Source organism: Arctopsyche grandis, chromosome 2 (assembly GCF_051622035.1).
Source record: "Arctopsyche grandis isolate Sample6627 chromosome 2, ASM5162203v2, whole genome shotgun sequence".
Lineage (NCBI taxonomy): Eukaryota > Metazoa > Arthropoda > Insecta > Trichoptera > Hydropsychidae > Arctopsyche > Arctopsyche grandis.
In genome coordinates, this window is record NC_135356.1 from 25,345,241 (window position 1) to 25,367,161 (window position 21,921).

Consider the following 21,921-nt stretch of genomic DNA (forward strand, 5'->3'; position numbering starts at 1 on the left):
TTGTTCAGTGTAAACAAAGAATGGGATTTATGGATTTTATTTTTAATTTTTACACTTTTGTTATTTTTTTTTTTCTCTCTGAATGATGTATTATTTTCCTTTTGTTACTTTTTCTTTTATTATTTTATTTTACCATGTTTTCTGCTTTTGCTTTTTTCCTTTATTTACAGTTTACTTGTTTTTATATCATGTTTTTATATCTTTTTCAAATGTAGGCCATTGTGGCGCATTAGGTTCTTCCTGTAATGCCACAATGGTCCAAAACTATTAAATAAATAAATAAATAAAGGTGTTGTTTGAGCAACGCGTAGCTGGGCTGGTGAGATCACGTTCTGAAAGATTCCGACGGGGTCAAGGTCTTCCTTTGTGTTCTATGTTTGATGCGTAGTTGCGTAGCTCCTTGGGATTTCCCGTGTACTCGTGATTGCGTATCTGGAGCGAGTCGAATCACCTTTATGGGTAGTAAGCTGGACGAAGTATTTCGGCCACGGCTAACTTTCGTGTACGAGAAGAGGACGCGATGATGTCATTTGTACAGATTAAGTTCGATGAGGGAAATGGGTGATATCACAAGTCGTGCTATATCTCTACAACCATGCACCCTTTTTTTTGATCTTTCGATTTTCAATCTTTGCCTTCCGATATTTGCTTTTTCGACCTTTTCACTTTCGGTGCCGGGAGGTAGACCCTAAAATGGAAGCTCCCTGATCATAACTTTATTAATTTGTATTTATACCTTTTGAAAAAAAAATGAATTGAATGGTTCGTGGTGTCTGAAAGATTAGCGGCTGTTGATTTAAAGAGGAATCTTATGTTGAAACCCAAGTTATTATGAAGTGGTCTAATGGTCGTGATACGAGGCGTTTGAACACGAGTCAGTTTTCACGTGTGCCGGTTGACGTCTGGCCAGCGTCAGTCATCTCACCGCTTCCTCGCGCCTTCGACGTTTTCGTCGGCCTATCGCCATGGAACCCCCTAAATTATTCTTCACGGTCAGTAACGTCACATTTCCGAATCCTATAAACTCGCCCGAAATCTCCAAGTCCCATAAAGCCGCCCCTCAAACCGCCCTCACCGGTTCTAATCGACTCGCCGACTGGAGCCGGTTTTTAATATCATTCCGTGTTTTTTCAACAACAAAAATAGTCACTCGTGGGAGGTTAATGAACTCTTTATTTCACCGAAACCATATCCTGCTCCTTCGACTTGCATAATTTACTATTAATGGCACCGCTTCCATTGACCCTTTACTGTATAATATTTCCTTTTCGAAACAACTAGTCAAATTTAACCTAACCTGAAAAAAATACATATATGCCCACTATATACATATTTTCTCATTGGCATGAATAATTGAACGTAATCTTGTCAATCCGAACCTAGGGCTTCCAAACCGGTTTAAACCGAAACCGAAAAGCCGGCTTTTTGACCATTTTTCAAAATACCGAAAACCGGCTTTTTGGCTCGATCAACCGGCTTTTTAAGGTTTTCTTTAATTAATGTTTTTTTCCTCAAAATTAACAATTATGAATTTTAAATTTCTATGAAAGATCAAAATAAATGTGTATTAACGATCTTAGGTGATAGGCGTATATTTCTTTGAACAAAAAAAAAGCTACACTACTTTCTTTCTTGAGCGGTTTCTTTGAGATTTAGTAATGGACCAGGTCATAAACCAATAAAATATTATTGGAAGTATGTAGTTTCAATGGCCTACCCAACTTCAGGTATAGAAAGCATCCTTATCTATCGCAAATCCTTGTACTTGAAAACATCAAAAAAAGTAGTCAAATGATTTATGGCAAAATGCATAGGAATTTCCGAAATATAATTGATTTTTCTTCGAAGGAATTGCCCTTTAAATATTGAGGCCACATACCTACTTTTATTGTGGATTTAAAATGTTCGTGATCAAATGAATTTGTTTCCGAAATTTGCAACGGTTGCTTTTGGATTTTTTAAGCTAAAACAGATGCGTAAAAACAACTTTGAAATATCTTTATCTATAATATATCTAGCTTATTTAAATCATTTAATTATGTGTGCGTATTTAGGATCTGCCATTTTACAACTGTGATATATGTACATATAATACAAATTTTATTATTTGTAATAATAATATAAAGTAATGCTCTTATGAAAGTTCATAATGTTTATAACTTAATTTAATTTATAAAAAACTATTTTTTTTGCATAATATAAATATATATTATGCAAATATATACATATTTACATTTTTTTTTTCGATATAAAAATTTTAAACTTAAAAAAATCGTATTTTTCTAAAACCGGTGAAAGCCGGCCAACCGACTTTTTATTTGTAAAAAAACCGAAAACCGGCTTTTTATTTCGGGCGGTTTTTTGGAACCCCTAATCCGAACCATATATAATATTAACATATCTTTAAATTGCATTAAATCCGAGGTTATATGTAGCATAGTGACAATACTTATATCGTTGAATAGAACAAGGATGACCCTTTGTTACAATGATAATTAGTCGGCCTGGTGAAATGCAGTCAATCCATGTGTTGCATCGAAGTTATGCCAAAAATCTATGAAGTCTACTATTATTAATTTCAATGATTTTCACAAAGCTAATTATAATATCAGGTGACGATGATGAAATAAATAATTCTTTCTCGATTGGAAAAAAACTATGGTATTTTTACGCTTAACATTTTGAATGTTGACTAACGTCGATCGACGTTTTGCCAACAAGTCCATGGGCCTGAAAAACGCTGATAGGCATTGTATTTTGAGCATGTACATAGTTAACAAGAATACTACCCGCTAAGCCTTTCCAGGTAGCATTGAAAAAAAAATGCATTGAACATGGATCGTGTAATCCGTGCCAATGTTTATAAAGACTGGTTTACACCGGAATTTCTGAATTTATAACCATAGCAGAATTTCCCCCATGGAAATCCCTAACTGCTGAGTATTTTAGATTGTGGCTTGGCATTCAGATTGTGAGCATTACGTTTTAACAACAATGAATAAGATGGAACTAGTTTTGGAAAAACACATTCATTAATAGATTTCTTTTGTTTATTTTATATTGTTGCAAGATATATTAGGGAGTCTAAACACACCTTTGCAAAACTCAAAATCCCCGGCGGTAGTTATCTAGGGTTTGTTTAGATTAGCCACAATTTTTATACCTGCTTTCTATTATAGAATTATTTCTAAATAATGTTGGCAAAACAGAAAAGATGTCAGCACTCAAAGGGGGGCACTAAATGCTTTTTTTTATCATAAAATTTGATAATAGTTACATGAATGGTATTGTTTTCTGTAGTTTTAAGTTTTATACATTTAATTTTAGACTGCAAAAAAGATCATCAAATTGTAAATATTAAAAAATTACTTATGTATGATGATTTTTAGGTAAAATCACATCCAATCAATAAAAACTGGGATACTCAAAAAGACACAAAAAACAAGTAGTAATAGTAGCAGGCCCCAGCCCCCTAAAATTTTTAAACAATAAATTTCACTAAAGTTCTCGAAATTTTATGTTGAAGAAAAATAAATTTAAAATTTTTATTCAAAACTGGCACATTTTATGTATAAAAAATGAGTAAAATACGGATAACTGTGTATAAATTCGGAAATGAAGACATTAATTTATATTAAACATTGAATTGAAGAATTTTATAGAGTGACATTTTCAAATATGATTGGTTAAAATATTTAATTACGCAATTCGTGACAGACGCAAATCCATCCCTGATATATATGTATATATACATACATAAGTTTCAGCGGTATTTTACATAAAACACAATTCCAAATTACCATTTGTACCGTCGACAGTTTGCTGTTTTACAAGATTTATTCGTGAGTCGTTAATATTCGACAGTCAACTTCCTGCGTTCCTCGTAAATTATAATATTTTACAATAATATCGTTACTTCGAGTAGAAAAATTAAATTGAATATAAAATGTTTTATAACTTCAAAGAAAAGCAAATTATTTTTTTTTATTTTTCAATTTAATAATCAAAAAAAGAAAAATGCAAAATGCAAAAATGCCTTGCAGCGCCCCTTGTCTATGGCGCCCAGGGCACGTGCCTAGTCTGCTGCACCTTTGAGCCAGCCCTGAGTAGTGGTAGTTGCAAAAATTTATATTTTAATTGAATGATAGTTTTCTTTGCTTGTTATTTTACTATAGATGGAATTTGACGGTGTGCTTTTGATCATAAATCATTTCAATGACTGACAATATATGTATATGTACCGTGAATCCTAGATTTTCGTAAATAATATTCCTGCAAATACATATAAAAGTAGAACAATATTTAAAAACCTCATGTGCAAAATACAAGAACTTCCTCCAATAATATTTCAAAACTAACTGATTCTGCTTTAGCTTAAACTCTTTTTATTATTCCTCAGCATGGCTTACCTTATACTGAAATATATTATTTTCCACATAGCATTTCATCCCGATGTTCACTGAAAGTTAGATAAGTATGTACTCAGTAATTTGTTGACCAATTCAACTGTCCGTATTATTATGATAACCCATCATCCGGCTTAGTAATCTTGAGTTCCATTTAATCGAGTACATGTTTGACTATTTTTTTTTAAATTTAATTCCTACTGTTCAAATATAGTATTTCATTTCCATATATTACACACAATCCAAGCATTGAAAAAACGATTACCTTTTTTTAGCTCTCCAAAGTATACATTTTCTTAACGTAGACAATGGTTTATTCATTATCGGTAATTTTATTTTCATTCGTGCGTCGGTTATAAAAAGAAGCCAACAGCATAATCGCAATATCCAGTAGCGTTGCAATAACAATCTTATATTAGCACATACCAAATATACCTGACTTTACTCGAGTATACATTATTGTATGCACATTCATATAATAACCAAATTTGGAATTAATTAATTTACATAAAAACTACTTCGTTATTTATTTGAAGAAAACAGTTAATTTAGAATTAATAATTAAAGTAATTTAGAATTGAGGTGTATTGTATATACATTTTTTTTATATATATACATACTAATGCTTAGATATCAATTTTTTCAAGTTTCATTTTAGCGATGTACTATTCAATTTTAGCTATTTCTTTTAAAGAACAATTTAAACGTACATTTTATAAAATAAATGTGAATTTATAAAAAAAATTGTACATTACAAAAAGTTTCTGTACATTACAAAAAATTTGTGTGCATTTTTAAATGACGGATACACATTGCATTAGAAAGTTTGCTTTGATCATTGAAAAAAATATTTGCTACTTAAAAAGTGGATGAAATGTGCATTAAAATGACAGATGAACTGACATTTTAATGCACATTTCTATTGCAATTAATTCATTTTAAACAATATCACAACTGAACGAGATGACATGTAGGCCGACCGCTGTACTCTGTGAGATGGATTACATGCCATCTCGCTTGCACCTTGCAATCCGCGTTTCAAACGTATACACGACGAAAGCATTTAAATTGCAATTACCGCTCGAGTTAGTACGTTTACATAAAAACAAAAAATATTGAGATAGAAAAACAATCCTTATAAACGAGGAGAAATAAATATTTTTCCAAATAAATGCAAAATAGCACGGATTAAAAATCCGTAAAAAAAATATATTTTTGACTTTTAAAATTAGCTAGACAATTAATTAGAAGTATTTTCAAGCAATGAAATATCACAATCAATAGGAAAAACATCTGACTATTGATTCCAATACTCACTTTGAGCACAGCAATACTAGATTTTAAGTTAAAGACTGCAAAAGCCAAAAAACTGTAAACATCGCACATTTTTTTAAACGCTCATATCTCGTAAACGATCACTAACCAACAAAAATCAATATCATATTCGAATTCAGTGGGTCAAATTTAGTAAAGATTGGTTAGTCTCCGCTCTGGTAATTTTTTTTGTTGCTCAGTGTAGTTAAACGTATCAACCAGAGATACAAGTAAATTAAGTATTTATGTCAATAATATAAAACGTCTGAAGATAATTACACACGTAACCACATGCCTGATCAAACATATGTATCTAAGACTGAATTAAATTGATTTTATTTGCCAAAATATTTATTTTCTTAATAAAATCGAAATTTGAAAGATCCTTCACTCTTCAGTCGTGATTAAAATTATAATATAACGCTTTACGATGAAATATTTTTTTTATTATTTACGCCTAAACAAAAGATAATGAATTGGTTCAAAGTTTTATCTCGTAAGCATGTGTGTAAATATGAACTTTTATTATTATAACGATAATGAACCCTTGTCAATTTAATTTCAGCATATTTTACTACTGTTTTACATTATACATTCGCACGGCGTACTGAGCTCGAACAAACAAAAGTCGACTGTTATCGACGATGTCGTAGAAATAAAAGACTTCAAACAATTACTGAGGACGAAAACGAACGTGATGGTGTGTTTCATATCTAGTCCGAGCCCGGACAATGCAAACGTCATCAAATCGTTCAAAGAGGCTGCGGCGGTCATCAAAGGCCACGGAACAATGCTTCTGGTCGATTGCAACGGGTACATTTCATTTTTTGCTTGCTTACTGTCGATAAAATTCACCGATCTTCACTGCTGATGATTTTTTATTACTTTCAGTTCGACCAAAAAGATGTGCCGAAAGTTGAAAGTCGATCTTAGTAAACCAATTACGATGAAGCATTATAAAGACGGTGAATTTCACAAGGACTACGACAGACGAGAAACGACGCCGTCGATTGTGAACTTCATGAGAGATCCGACTGGAAGTCTTCCATGGGACGAAGATCCTACCGCTACCGATATAATACACTTGGCAAATGCAGATGTAAGTTTTTTTATCATTGTTCTCCATACTGAATAGGAAAAAAAATATCTGCCCTTCATATGTACATATGTATTATGCATACTGTTGAAATGAATTCAAATTGAATGGGTCATATTTAAAATAAATTTTCTTGGCAGTAAACAACGTCTGGGTCTTGATTTAGATTGATCGACAAACTTGCTATGAAACACTAAATATTCAATTTCCATTTGTTTAAATATCTCACTGTCACAGCTTACTGAAATGAGGCATACCTATTTACATATGAACATTTTACATGCACATAAATTTATACGTGCATGTTAAACTTACATTTTAACCCAAGCAGACCTGGGCACTAGCCTGTTTATCTAATACTCGATGCCATAAAATTCTGCATATTTGACATGTCTGCTTTATGACATGTTTGACTGTTGAATTGTTTTTTTAAGGTGACAATTTAAATGCGCATTTGTCGTAAGCATTTCATAAAGTTTGTGTGAGTTTAAAAATATTTTCAAATAAATTAAAGGAAAAATATGATTAGATTATAAAACATTAAAAAAATCCCCAAAATACACACATTTTTTGTAGATCAAATCAGTTAAAACCTCGAGTTCGAATTTTCGCATGGTCACAAAGCTTCATCTATTGTTACTACGTACATAGATAAAGTAAAAATTGTTTCTTTAATATAATATTTGTACACTTAAAAAAATAAAACTGCGGTGACATATACATATAATGAATTGCTAAATCAATCGATATACGTTCTCTGTAGTTTTTTTATACAAACCGGATTTACTTAACTTGGCAATGCTGTTATTTTATTTTTGGTTTTTAATTTTTTGGTTATTGATTACGGTCGAAAAATCGAAAATATAAGAGGAACAGGCTTTTCCTCCCGTATCCTACCCGCGCACATTAAGCATGGCCATACGACAAAAAGAGAGAATTTCACCACACGCCACTGATATACATACATATTATATATACATAGTACCGTTTACCATGCATACATTCTTTTCGATCTTTGTTTTCCGATATTTACTTTTCGATCTTTCGACTTTCGATGCCGTGAACCAGACCCATAAAACTAAAACTCTTTAATAAATAAAAAATAAAAAAAGAAAAGAAAAATTACAAATCTGTTAATATCAAATGTGGGCATTTGTTAAGTTACTTTTACAACGCATAAATATAAAGCAACCTAAAATGAAGGAAATGCGTATTAACGCATCCTATATGCGCATCTTGCATATATTCACTCTCGCGACATTGTCACATCTCTAGAGCATTATAATTTTAAAAAAAATAGGTGTTCGTTAGATGCTTTTCAGATAACAATAGACCACTCCATTCGTGTTCAATGCAAGAGAACAAAAAATAATGGTTTTTCTAAGAAATCGACAGTAGTGAATAATTTTTTGGGCGAAAAGCATCCATCAACAATTTTTTTTTGCTCCCACTTTCTCAGACAATGGAGAGGTCTATTGTTATTATATGGTGACAACTTAGCCGCCTATCTCTGGTTATAATGAACAAGCTCCATATTTTTTCATTTATCATTTCATGTTTTTTAACTGCGCACTTATGAATTGTTAAATGATCGAAACATTGTTTTTATTTAATAGAAATATATTTATTTAATGCGTAATCTCTCTTATTCTAATGCGCAAATAATTCGTTATAAGGAGTAAAGTTATTTTTACTAAATGCACTGTTAAATCGTACCCTAATTTTAATGTAATTTTTTTCCTACCTTTTCAGTCAATCAACAGATTTCTTAAAAAGGGTCCCACTTTGATGAAACCATCTATGATTATGTTTTACGCACCCTGGTGTGGATATTGTAAAGTGATGAAACCGGAATATTCCAATGCTGCTGCCGATTTGAAAGTACATACATACATACATACAATAGAAGAACGAAATGCTTACACTCCTTTTGTGCAAATTATAAACGTTTACCAATTTCAGGGCGAGGCGTATTTGGCGGCCATCGACGTAGCGAGACCAGAAAATTCAGGGATCAGACGTCAATATAACATTACAGGATTCCCAACACTTCTCTTCTTCGAGTAATGCTTGAAAATTTACCCTTTGCATTTTGAATTAGTTTACATTGGAAGTGTATTGAATGAATATTCATTTATATGACGTGTCATTTTGGAATGCTTTATTTACTAAAATGACAAAAAAATTTGACTGTTCATTCGGTCCATTCGTATTCTACATATGTAGAATGTTGTGTTTGAAAAAATGTTATTACTTATGTACAAAAATTAATCTAGCCGTATGTGTCACCTTTGGGCACATATGATGTATGTAAAAATAAATAAAATACCAATAAAAACTAAACTACAATGTATGAAATATACTTTCAGGAACGGCCAAATGAAGTATAGATATGAAGGCGACACTAAACGTCCAGCCATCGTTGAATTCATGCGATTCCCTCGTCTTCAACACAAATCTGAACTGAAGGACACACCGGAAGAGAAGAGTTGGTCGGATACAGAAAGTGATATCGCTCACCTTACGAGTAAATTCAAAAAACATATTCACATTACATTTATCATTATAAAGAGTTTTCCTTAATATCCCCTTATATTTCATTTCAGCCGAGACTTTCGCTACCACTTTATCGGATAAGGAATCGGCTCTGGTTATGTTCTACGCGCCGTGGTGCGGTCATTGCAAACGTATCAAACCGGAATACGAACGGGCCGCGGCCACCCTCAAAGACCAAAACGTGTGCCATCTTTCACTATTTTTATTATCATATACAGTCGCATGTTGTGAAAGCACTTGTTCAAATGATCGCAACACATTTTGGCAACTGTGTACTCCGTGTTGTTTATATTCAATATTGTGTATTGAAATTAATTAATTTTCAATTTCCATATAGCAGAATAGCATTTTGGCAGCCGTCGACGCTACGAAAGAACCCAACCTTGCGTCCAGGTTTGGAGTTAAGGGTTATCCTACCCTAAAGTACTTTGTAAACGGTGAATACAAGTATGACGTTACCGCCAGGGACGAGTCAAAGATTATTGACTTCATGAAGGTAAATCCAATTGCTGCTGAATAACAGTTGTGTAATGTAATTAAATAATTTTTGTGACATTGCAAATATTGTAATAAGTTGATATTTCGTATTCACGAAAATTTATATCAACATAACGTGTTTCTAACGGCGAATAAATATTTATTTTGTACATTGCGAGCGATTTAATGTTTAATTTATTGGTTTGCTGCTTTTTTTTCTTATTATATATTGTTCATTTACATAAATAAGCCTTTAAGTGTAAAAAATCAGAGTTCTTCCCAGTTCTATTAAAAAAATGCTGGTGTATATTAACCAATAAGAATAATATATTTTGGCGTGCATTTTTCTATATATTCATTAAATCGAATTTAAAAGATGATCCGCTCAACTTAAATAGCCTGGGGAGAATACTGCAGTAATTAAATGCTGATATAATTTTGTTTATAAGTATATCATTTATAACTATTTTATTATATTTTGTTTTTTACACATGCATTTTTTACCTCTTTTTTAATAGGTTGTCCCTCAAGAAATAGTTTAACCAATTTATTACAATTGCATTACAGCATAGCTCAATTTTTAATGTTTTGACCAGTTTTTATTTATACTTGCCTGAATGAAAATGCCACGATTTCCAATCATTCCAAACAATAAACTGTCATCAAGCTTATTGATGTATTCGATTAAAATTAATCGTACCGTATCGCAGTAATATGCACAAAGGCTGAGAAACTAACTTTTTAATTAAATTTGACAACAAAATCATCATCCTTTTCAATGTCTAAAAGGTAAAATAAGCCAGAATTAGGGAATCCAATCCTGAGTCAAAATTTTGAACCTAGGATTAAATCCCTGGATTGTGATTATTTTCAACAGTGCAAGAATTTACATTGATAAATAGAATTCAATCGATATTGAGGTGTATTTATGAAATTTGCTTGTCTTCGTTTTTATTCTACTTTTTTTTTTAGAAAATTAGCCTATCATTGTTCAATGCATATTTAAGTTCAGTCAAATGCTTGAAACTCAATAATGAAATTACGTCGGCTGAGTACAAGTTGGTATCAGGTCGGCAGAGTAATTCGACGGCTAATTTCAAAACATATAATTTCAGCTATTTTTCTATTAGCATTTTTCTTCTTTTACTTGATTTTAAAAATAAAATCGTTCCAGCATTTTATAAAGACTATTCCACGTAGTTTTACAGTCTAATATTAGTAAATGTTCTTTTCCGTGCTCTTTTCTAACAATCCTGAGTTTTTCGGGATTACATTTACTAATCCTGGGATTCAACGGTACCGAAAAACGATTGGATTCCCTAGTCAGATTCCCTACAAAAATGTGGCATGCTGATTGTGTTATTGGTATGATCGCATACATGATGAATACAATGTGATTCCATACACTATAAATCATCATCATTGTTCCTTTCCTTCAGTTTCTTTTTAACCTGAACAAATATGTAATGAAAAACCACTTGTCTCTACCTAAGACATTACATGAAAAATTGCGTCATGATAAATTAGCTGCGATAATAACAATTTTTTAAAAGCACTGAAATAAAAGCTATCAAAAATGGCATACCAAATTTATTCAATTCCTTGTCATAATTGAAAACTATATCTTAGAAGCTATGTTCATTTGACAGAATCCTCAAGCTCCACCGCCGCCTGAGCCACAATGGACTGATGAGGTTACAAATGTCGTTCATCTGCAGCAAAACAACTTCCGTAGTGTGTTGAAAAAAAAGAAACACGCTCTAGTCATGTTTTATGCACCTTGTTAGTACAAATTGCACAAATTGATACCATCGAAAATGTGAAGTTTTTAAAATCTAAACAACATGAAATTATTTTGTTCAAGGGTGTGGCCACTGCAAAAAAGCCAAGCCGGAATTTGTTAGTATGGCAGAAGCATTGAAAGACGATTCTAGGACAATCATAGGAGCTGTAGACTGCACTAAAGAAAATGCCTTATGTCAAGAACAAGAAGTCAGCGGCTATCCGACTATTAAATACTTAAGTTTTTATGATAAAGTAACTTTAATATACAGCGGAGGCAGAACGGTAAATAAGCATTCATTCCATCAAACTAAAAGTCAAGTTCAATAGTTGATATTTAGAAAAAATTGTTAATTTCTTAGAATAGCCAAATGATGAACTTTAGAATCCTGGCTAATCCCAGTAAGCTTCTTATTAATTGGTCAAATATTCCAGATTTTTACTTTATCTACGTACGTAGTAACAATAGATTAAATTTTGTAATCATGCGAAAATTCAAACTTGAGATTGTGACTGGTTCAAAGCTCAGAATCGATCACTAATCACGTTTGCATTATTCAAAAAAAATGTCGGTGTGTATTTTGAGGATTTTTTGAACACCGTTTGTTCCATCGAACTGAAACTTATTATCTCAAATACTTATCGTTACGGCGTTAATTTTTTAAATTTATCAGTTGACCAGAAGTGGTACCTCTCCTTATATGTATCCTCATTTTATAAGTTTTTTGATTCAGTTATCCCCCTGTTTAATGGATCAGACTGAAACTTTTTTACATACATATAATAAAAATGATAAATTTTATTCATTAATATTTTTTAAGTATTTTGATCTCTACTGGAAGTAGTATTTACTCTAGAGATTCGAGGTTTATTATGTTTTTCTCAAAAACCATTCAGTGTATTGAACTGAAACTTCATATCTAGAAGTTTAAGTTTAAATATTTTATTACCGAAACGTCATGTAAATTAGCAATTCGATCGATATTTACTTTATAAATCTAATTTACCCAATATTTCAATATTTTGTATGGATATTAGTCATCATTGTCTTACATTCAAAGGTTCGTAAGTCGACTAACTAACTTGCCAACTTTAAGCTTGTAATAAAATGATTAATAAATGATGAATTCTAACATTAACCAGGAAAAAGAAATGATAGCATATTTGAAGAATCCATCGGCGACTCCAAGTGCTCCTCCGCCCGCACAAAAGGATGGTTTTGAAATGAATCCCAACATTCTCCAATTGACTGATGCCAATTTCGATAAGGAGATAAAAGTCTCGAAACCTATACTCGTAATGTTCTATGCACCTTGTGCGTATCCAACAATTTGTTTATTTATTATCATTATATCAATTACTGCATGATATTTATTTTCGTGAAAATTTCAATTCCAGGGTGTGGACATTGTAAAATGATGAAGCCGGCATTCGAAGCGGCTGCTGGAAAACTCAAGAATAGTAATATTCCTGCAATGTTGGGCTCCGTTGACTGCACAGTTCAAAAAACGGTGGCAAATATTTATAAAATCGAATCGTATCCAACAATAATTCTGTTCGATGGCGGAGTCGTGATTGAAAAATACAACAAAGGCAGAAACGAAGAAGAGATGGTAGCTTATATGAAGAATGCAGCTACTCTGAAAGCTAAAAATGAATTATAAGTGCAACCATATTCTTCATATGGGTGCATTTTTAAGTGTCGGCCAAGTGGTTAGAAGCAATCAGTAATATGGTATTGTTTTGATATCAGTACTTGATAGATTTTAACCATATTAAAAGACATTTTTTTAATTAAAAAATCCATAATTTTCAACAAATGTACAATTGTTATTTAGAAAATTTTATATTTTATCATTCCTTTGTTGCTCTTATGTGTCATAAACAAAACATAGAAGTGTATACTACTTACTAATATATGTAAGTACTTTTTCAGTAACACTGATTCTATTACATACATATACAAATTAATTTAAAGAAAATTTAGCAATGATGAATGCTCTATTAAATGTCTACATTAAATCTGTTTTATGAGAAATTTATTTACCTTTATCGTTACAAAAATCTATTAAATATTTAATCATAAGACATCAAAGACTTAGAAAAATATTTCTACGTGTGTACATATTCTTAAGGACTCTAATTCAAATGATGATTTTTTACTACAAAAATATATTTAGTAACAATATTTTTTATTGACGTTTCTAGGTATTTTTATCATGTTATAACAATAATTGTGCTTTGTAATCGCATCACTTAATACTAAGTTCATAATAACACCAATATATGTATGTGTATATTATTTCTTGTAATATACAAGATTGTGCATTTATTAATGTTAGACTATATATGTGATATTGAACTTTTTCATTATTGAAATGACAAAACAAATGTCTTTTCAGTTCTTGAAAAATTTCCAAATTCTAAATACTATTTGATAATGAGAAAAAAATTATTTCTCACTGATCTGAATGTTTAATATTACATTAATATATATTTGGTTAACAAATGTATAGCATAAAAGATGCATGCATAAGTAATAAGTTGTTAATTTCAACTAAAATAAATTACTTATATATTTTTTACTAAAAATTTTGTTCACCTATTTTTAAATAAATGAAATGAAATTATCTATTGTTTCATTTAACCGAAAATTACAAAAAAAAAACGTTATGGTTCTAATCTTAATTTCGTTGGGATCTCAAGATTTTTTAAAGTTGAGACATCTATGAAGAATTAATAAATTTTCTACAATAGTTATGCTATTTTTTCAACAATAGATGTCACTTACTGACTTATTTATTATTACATATGTACATACATACAACTATACTAAAAAATTAAATCAAAAAAGCCCATCGAATACGATTCAATCAAATTATCTTTAAACCACATCCCTTCCATTGTCACACCGGCATATTCGCTCCCCCACACAATATACACTAATTTAATTACATGTATTTTTAATCCAAAATATCCCTTTTTAGATCTACCCTTTCGTTTAAATATTTTTCGATGCATCAGTTTTTCTGCAACATTTTAATATTCACCATTTCTATCTACGCCAATTTACTAAATTTTGAATATAGAAACTCAATTATTGATTTTTTTCAACAAAACCTCCTAGTACGAAAAGTTTAGTCCAAGCTAAGTACAAGGCTTGCACCCTGGCAGATTTTTTTTTTCAAATTACATGGAATAAAAATGTATTGACTATAACCGTGCCGATTCCCAGAAGACTGATCAGTACGTAACGAGCTAACTGGGTCACGGAAATTTTCCTAGGGGTTGGCCTAATTTTTGCAACGGGATGAAACTCACAAAGGGAAAATCGACCGAAGACCGGACTGTATACGTAAGTACATATACATATATATATATATATATATATATATATATATATATATATATATATATATATATATATATATATATATATATACTGAAATCGTTACCAATGCGAAACACATTGCATACAATGACTTTAAAATAACTTCAGAATTAAAATCAAACAATAGGACTGGAAACTTCTTGCAGATTCGTGACCCCTAGACATTGTGCTGACATTGGGAATGATTTCTACGCGAAAACAATATTTTTATTGACTTCATTTGAAAAACAACGATACTAAAGAAAATACCCAGTTCTGCCGTCACTTTTGACGAATGCAAACAAAGTGTTACTGTCAGATTCCCACTCGCTAAAAAGTATTCAATTGCAACTGAATAATACATGTGCATATATGTTCATTGAGCAGATTTTTTGCTTATATTTAACATTCGAGAAAATAAATACATGTGCATAAATACATACATAGGCGAATTTTTCACTACATGTGTGGAAAACCCGAAACATTGATTATCTTTTTAAATGTTAATTATTTGAAAAAACCTCACCACAAAAGTTACTCGGCAATGTTTTCGGTACGTTATGATTATTTTGTACGAATGATAGAAAAATTTAATTCCTTTATTCTTTTGTTTTATGTATTTATTTTTCAATAAATTGTTTCGTTCTTTTGTTACTCATACGAAATGAAGTTTGATTTTCCAAAAAAAATTCATATGGTATTTGATAGAATTAAATAAATATTAAATGCAGTTAAATTTAAATACATGTGCATATGAATATAGAAATAAAATGAAATGACAACATAAGTTATGCTAAGAAATTATCGAGGCGAAATTAATGATTTTTTCGAATTAATTTAATGCCTAATTCTAAATATATAATATATTTTTCATAGGATTAAAATTTTTAGGATCGTTACTTTTAAATAATAGAAAAAGTTTTTTCTATAGCACTCCGTGTTTATATTACATATATAATCAATTTGGTTTTGTTATATTAGATGATTGCTTTTATGATATAGAAACTACCATCCATAGAAAAGTCTATCGCTATCAAAAACTATCATCGCACTTTATTTATTATTTCCTTTGAACAATGAAAAATGAACAATGAGTTTTAACTCTATAATTTCTCTTTCCTTTATCAAACGATAAGCGATTTGACTTCTTTATATCATAAAATAATAATACAAAATTTCAATTTAATATCGAAACACGTCCAATTACAGTAGAACCTCGATTATCCGAATTTTTGATTTTGCTGCTTTGCATGTGATAAATTGAAATCATTTCCAAATTTTTATGTTATGGCATAGCTCCGTTTTCTGTTATGGCATAACATAAAACAGAGCGCGAGTCGTAAATGCATAACATAAAAATTCAAAAATAAGACAGAAAAATGAGTCAGTTGTCTTCAAAATTCAATACTCAAGGAGGTTTGTTTCTTGAAAATTTGATCGCGATTTTATTTTTAAAGATTTTTTTAAACTAACTTTAAGCAAAAATCTATAATTAAATTTCTTAATAAAGAATAATTTAATATTGATTTTTATCTAATCTAATATATAATTTCAAAAGAGACTTTGTATATATGTACATAAGTTTTGGTTCGTAGAATCCGTGACGTTATTGTAATCAAATTTTCGATGACAACGATATCGATTTCTGTTTCCAGTCCCAATTCCGAGTTCAGTTATGATTCCCGATTCCAATTTCAGTTGCGATTTCCTAATATATAAATAAAATCGTTTCTGATTGTCGTTAAATACTATTTTTTTTTCAATTCAAATAAATTTAATAAAAAACAAATGAATTTTTACTATTAGATGTTTAAGCGGTTTATTTTAAAAATACCGAGCGAAGCCGGGTTAAACCAATAGTGTTATTATATGTAAATGTAGACAAATAAAAATTATTCATACTGAATGTACTCGTCTTTCTCTGTCAATTGTGATTTTTTCGATTATCCAGACTACCTTCATCTCTAATTAGTCCGGATAATCGAGGTTCGCACCCTCTTCCATTAGAACATTTGGTTAATTAGAAACTTAAACAATGTAAGTATAACAATATTTGCGTTATATATTGAAATCTCATTAGTATGTAGTTAAACAAAATCTTCGTCATTATTTAAAAATGAATAACATAATAAAAAAATGAACTCAAATTTAACAAAAGAGAGGGTTCGGTGATTATTCCGCAAAAATCGATCTTGCGCAAGTCGTTAAAATCTCGATCATGGAACATCTGGCACCCAAAAACTCCATCAATCGAAAGCTATACATTCGAAATATTCTACTAACGAGAACTCGAATGTCAGATGTTCCGTGATCGAGATTTTAGCGGCTTGCGCGAGATCGCTTTTTGCGGAATAATCCGTTTACCAAAAGAAAGCTGTAACAATGAAAACACACTTTATATTGATTTTTATTAAAAGTGTAATCGGATCAATCAATACATCCATGAAAATTTATTTTAAATTTATATGTATGTATGTATGTATATACACACATACATACATATATACTCAGTACAAACTCAATCCATAATGAGCTCATTATTTCACAGCCTCATTACCGCACATCTGGTAAAAGTAACTCTCGTAGTAAAGACTACCTCTCAAACATTTTCACTAACGATCAATTTTCAGAATGACCTGTCTTAAAAATAGCATAAGAATTCCTTAAACACGCGTATAAATATATGAGCCGTTATAATTGAAAGTGGCATAAATCCACTTTTGTTCATTTCACGAAATATCCCGCAAAACATTAAATGTTTTGCGCTTAACAGTATTCAAAAATACTGGTGGCCTGTAATACGTTTATTCTGCTATTTCAGAATTCTAGACATATCACATTAAAATAAATGATAACTGAATTAAGTCAAACAGAAATAGTGTTTTTGGAACTGAAAATGGGAAATTTCAAATATTACGATTTATATATGTATATATATGTATGTATGTATGGATGCATATTTATGCAGAACATTTTTTAAATATATCTAAAATTTAAATTCAATGTATGTATGTATGTACATATATTACGCTGTCCCAAAGTGATTCACAATGTCTAGTCCATGAACAAGTATAAATGTAAAATTTATTATTCGACACGTAAATCGAAGTTTTCATCGCAATTCAGTTATTCAATATAGAGTTAACACACGTTCATATTCTACATATTACTTTGCAAAAACAAAGCCCTCACAGACTAAACACACATTTAATTAAATGAATCTATAAAACCGGAGTACACACTCAAATTCATTCGTCGTCGATACTTCTTTAGATGAGTGTTTACAAATATGTGACATCACATCAGTATAAGAGGATGGAATGACTCGCAGATACACAGAATCGTACGGCACGGGCATGCAGGGCCGTGCCTATCATATGTACAAACGTGTGCAACGCACACAGGCGGCCGAAATATATAGGCGGACGAAAGAAATGAGAGTCGAAAACATTATATTATAATTATATTTAACCCTTTGGCTGCTACGAGGTTTTTCAATGTCCAAGCGAAAAATGCTAACATTTGTAATTATTTTGAAAAAAAATAAATATAATATTTTTTTTTACATACTTACTTCGCCGAACACTCGTAATTTTTATAATACTTTATATACGTTTTTAAGAAGCAGTCGTGGACTCGTGCTCTCTCTTTCTGTCTTGCTTTTACATGCGTGCGTGCGAAAGAGATACCTACATATATACACTAAATAAGTTTTGACGATTTTTTTCCGACGCTTTATTCTTTTCAATAATCTATTTTTAGATATCGATGTATCCTTACAACATGCGATATATTCGAAACAGGTAGCGGTCTTTCTCTCTTTCTTTCTTGGTTTTAATTGTGTACGTGTGAGCGAGACACACAAGGATGCGAAGTTTCTAATAATCAAATAATTTTTCAACATGTATCATAAACATTTTGTATGCATTTCAGTTGCATTTGATTGATTGCATGAATTCGTGACGTCTCGTGACCTATATAATTGAAAGCGGATTTCTATTGTTTTTTGCCATTTATTTTAACTCTGCAAAATGATATCGGACAGTGAAAGTGATGAAAGCGAAATAATAGCTCCTCGCCGAGGAACTCGACAAATCAGCAGCTCTACTGATTCTGAAAATGAATTTATCGACAATAATCAATTCCCAAGTAATAACTCCTTATATGACATTGACAACGAACCCGAATTTTACTTTGATGATAAACCCGAAATTTATTTTGATGATGAACCCGAAATTGAAGAGCTTTTATTTAAAAAATTGATTAATATTTTTAAAGCTTGGTTGAAAAATAAATATAAATACGTATATAAAAAAAATGTTTCGTGCCACTGATGCGCTGGTGGCTCAAAGAAAGTATTGAAATACGACAATTAATGACGTCAACAACGATCGTCGTAGCAATCTTCGCCGATTTCAAAACAACGATTTATCGTTGTTGTAGCAGTCAAAGGGTTAAGAATTCATTATAATTCACTAAAATTATATTTAAAAATTCATTTAGATTGTATTGTGTTGTATACTTGGGGATTGCTGTTGCAAGCTTGTAACACACCCGAACTGTAATTCGGGGAAATAACGGGATAGCATGTGTATATGTAGTTTCGGTCCGCATAGAGCTATGTATTTTATGCTTTTTATTATTTTGCTTCACCTTTATTGTATTATTGAAGTCAATAATTAGTGAGCGTGGATGAAAGAGTGAATTTTTTTCGCAAATATAATAGCCCGCAAGGTGAAAAGATCTCACAATATACTGTCTTAATGTCAACGAAAACTATTATAGTTTAAAGATTTTGAGATAAAGTTTATCACAGATTTTGAGATAAAGTTTGTCCCTACTTAAAAAACTCGTAAAGGTTGTTTTTTTAGAGATATAGAACTTTAAAATAAAATAAAACACATAAAAATCGTGGTAGTAGTCATGGTATTGGTTTTATTGAAAAATAATGTTATGCCATTAGTGTTAAACATGATATCGGGCATAGAGGTACCGCGGCTGGTTCCAATAACAAGAAAAAGCAATCTTGAAGTCCAATTTTCAAACATGTTTTCAATCAGCTGGGGCCGTATATCGGCAATAACGTGGCGAAGGCTTCCAAGTCGTGCCATCGTCTCGGTTTATCGGTGCAGACTAGTAAACCGTCCACACGGTAAATTGTCCACATGGTAAAAAGGTCGCACGGTTAATTGTTCACGGTAAATCGGATACGGTAAATTGTCCGGGAATCTATTTGGGCTTGTATCGTTGCAGACCATAAAAAGCCATTTGGGTTCAAGTGGTATAATTAATCACGTAATATCATTATTAAAATGTCTTAATTGGAAATACATATATCCATAAGACTCGAGAAAATTTTACAACCCTAAAATCGAGAAAGATGAATTTTTAAAATTGATGAGCCAGGTTAAATTTATTTTTTGTTGAATTATTATACTAATATTCCTATTTAAATATGTATTAACAAACCATTTTAATAATTTCATATCATATTTTTGAAAATAAGATTAAGGGTGAAGGGGGGGGGGGGGTTGAGAGGGCCTTAAATAAATTTTGCATGAGGGCCCACAATTCCTAGCTACGCCACTGAGTGTTTTATATCCTGTTTTTCTATATAATAAGATAAACTGACCTTATTATCAATAAGGTCATACAATATTGTGTTGGTATGCGAATCTATTTTTTTCTTGTCTTTATTTTAGCTGCCTCTATTGCGAAATACGATCTCGAGATTCGGTGAATCAGAAAATTTGTCCGTAAAACGTTGTCGAAATTGTGCTGTCTGTCTGCTCTGACTAACAACCTAATTGAAATTGGCTACTTATATCAATTTCGGGGAAATCAATTACATCATTATATGGATCAAACCTTATATGTACATAATTCATAACCATGTCAAAAATGCTCAATAACAAATTAAAATATATGTACATATATTAATGTTCCGACTGAAAATAGTAATTGAAAAAAATGTGGCAGCTCGTCGAATTGAATGTTTCGATCATTTTTTTTTCTCTTCTTTCTTCTAGTGCCATCTTATCAATTTGTGATAAATCATCACAAATGGTATTTCTGTTCCGGTCATGTACGGCCTACGGGCACTCCGGAATCAATACTCCGTCACCCAAAATTGTGAATCGGTCTTTTGAATCTCTCACACCCAGACTCATGAAGTTTTTCCAAAATTAAAATTTAAGAACAAAATAAAATTGGTATGTATCTAGATAAATATTCATATTATAACTTAACGATAAAATTAAATGATAATCCGTATATCAGTATCTACATATATACATATAATATAATCCGTATACCAACTATAAAAAGAAATTCCGTAAACTGAAAATGGGACATTTTTTTCATCGAAATTGTTCACCCTGAAACTACTAAATATATCAAACTAAAAGGTATAATAGTCGGTTATGTGTATGTAATTTGCCTGCTGATATATTTAGTATTCTTATATAAATAGTATTTATTCTGTCGAAAAACATTTCATTTATTTTTTGACCTTTTTAATACAAGCATACTTTCATAATATTCTACAATAACAATTTTTCGTACAAAACAATCTGTATTCAGATGTATGTACATATATACACATAACGAAACCATACTTGAGATTCGTTATTTTTTACAATTAAAATACAATTAACGAATAAACTGCATTTAAAAGTGAGCGATTTTGTGAGTACATACATGCATATACGTAGTTTCGGCGATAAAGTGCCCTAAAATCCTCTCCATCCATTCCCTCAATTGGGTCACGTTGTAAATCGGCCATTTTTCGCCCATGCAAGTTTTATTCTTATATAATATGTTTTTCGACTTATTGCACGCCCACATGGAAAATTGTGAATCAACACCGCTTTGAAGAACTTCAGATATTCCGAAATGAATTTCCAGCCACGTGATATAAT

General features: G+C 31.1%; 1 protein-coding gene across 4 annotated transcripts; it reads left to right on the plus strand.

The window, feature by feature from the left end:
• Positions 1-841: 841 nt before the first annotated feature.
• On the plus strand, positions 842-14,275 carry LOC143922449 (protein disulfide-isomerase A5). Of its 4 annotated transcripts, none has more exons than XM_077445682.1 (12): positions 842-992; positions 6,286-6,533; positions 6,612-6,819; positions 8,569-8,697; positions 8,779-8,879; positions 9,186-9,343; positions 9,423-9,553; positions 9,713-9,868; positions 11,499-11,631; positions 11,714-11,916; positions 12,775-12,946; positions 13,030-14,275. In XM_077445682.1, the coding sequence occupies exons 1-12, from the start codon at positions 966-968 to the stop codon at positions 13,293-13,295; spliced, it is 1,932 nt and encodes a 643-aa protein (XP_077301808.1). In that variant the 5' UTR covers positions 842-965; the 3' UTR covers positions 13,296-14,275. The 4 variants fall into 4 exon arrangements, with proteins under 4 accessions (XP_077301808.1, XP_077301806.1, XP_077301809.1 ...); XM_077445680.1 differs by having other exon boundaries at positions 853-992; positions 9,710-9,868; XM_077445683.1 differs by having other exon boundaries at positions 853-992; positions 9,710-9,868; positions 11,714-11,841.
• Positions 14,276-21,921: the final 7,646 nt, after the last annotated feature.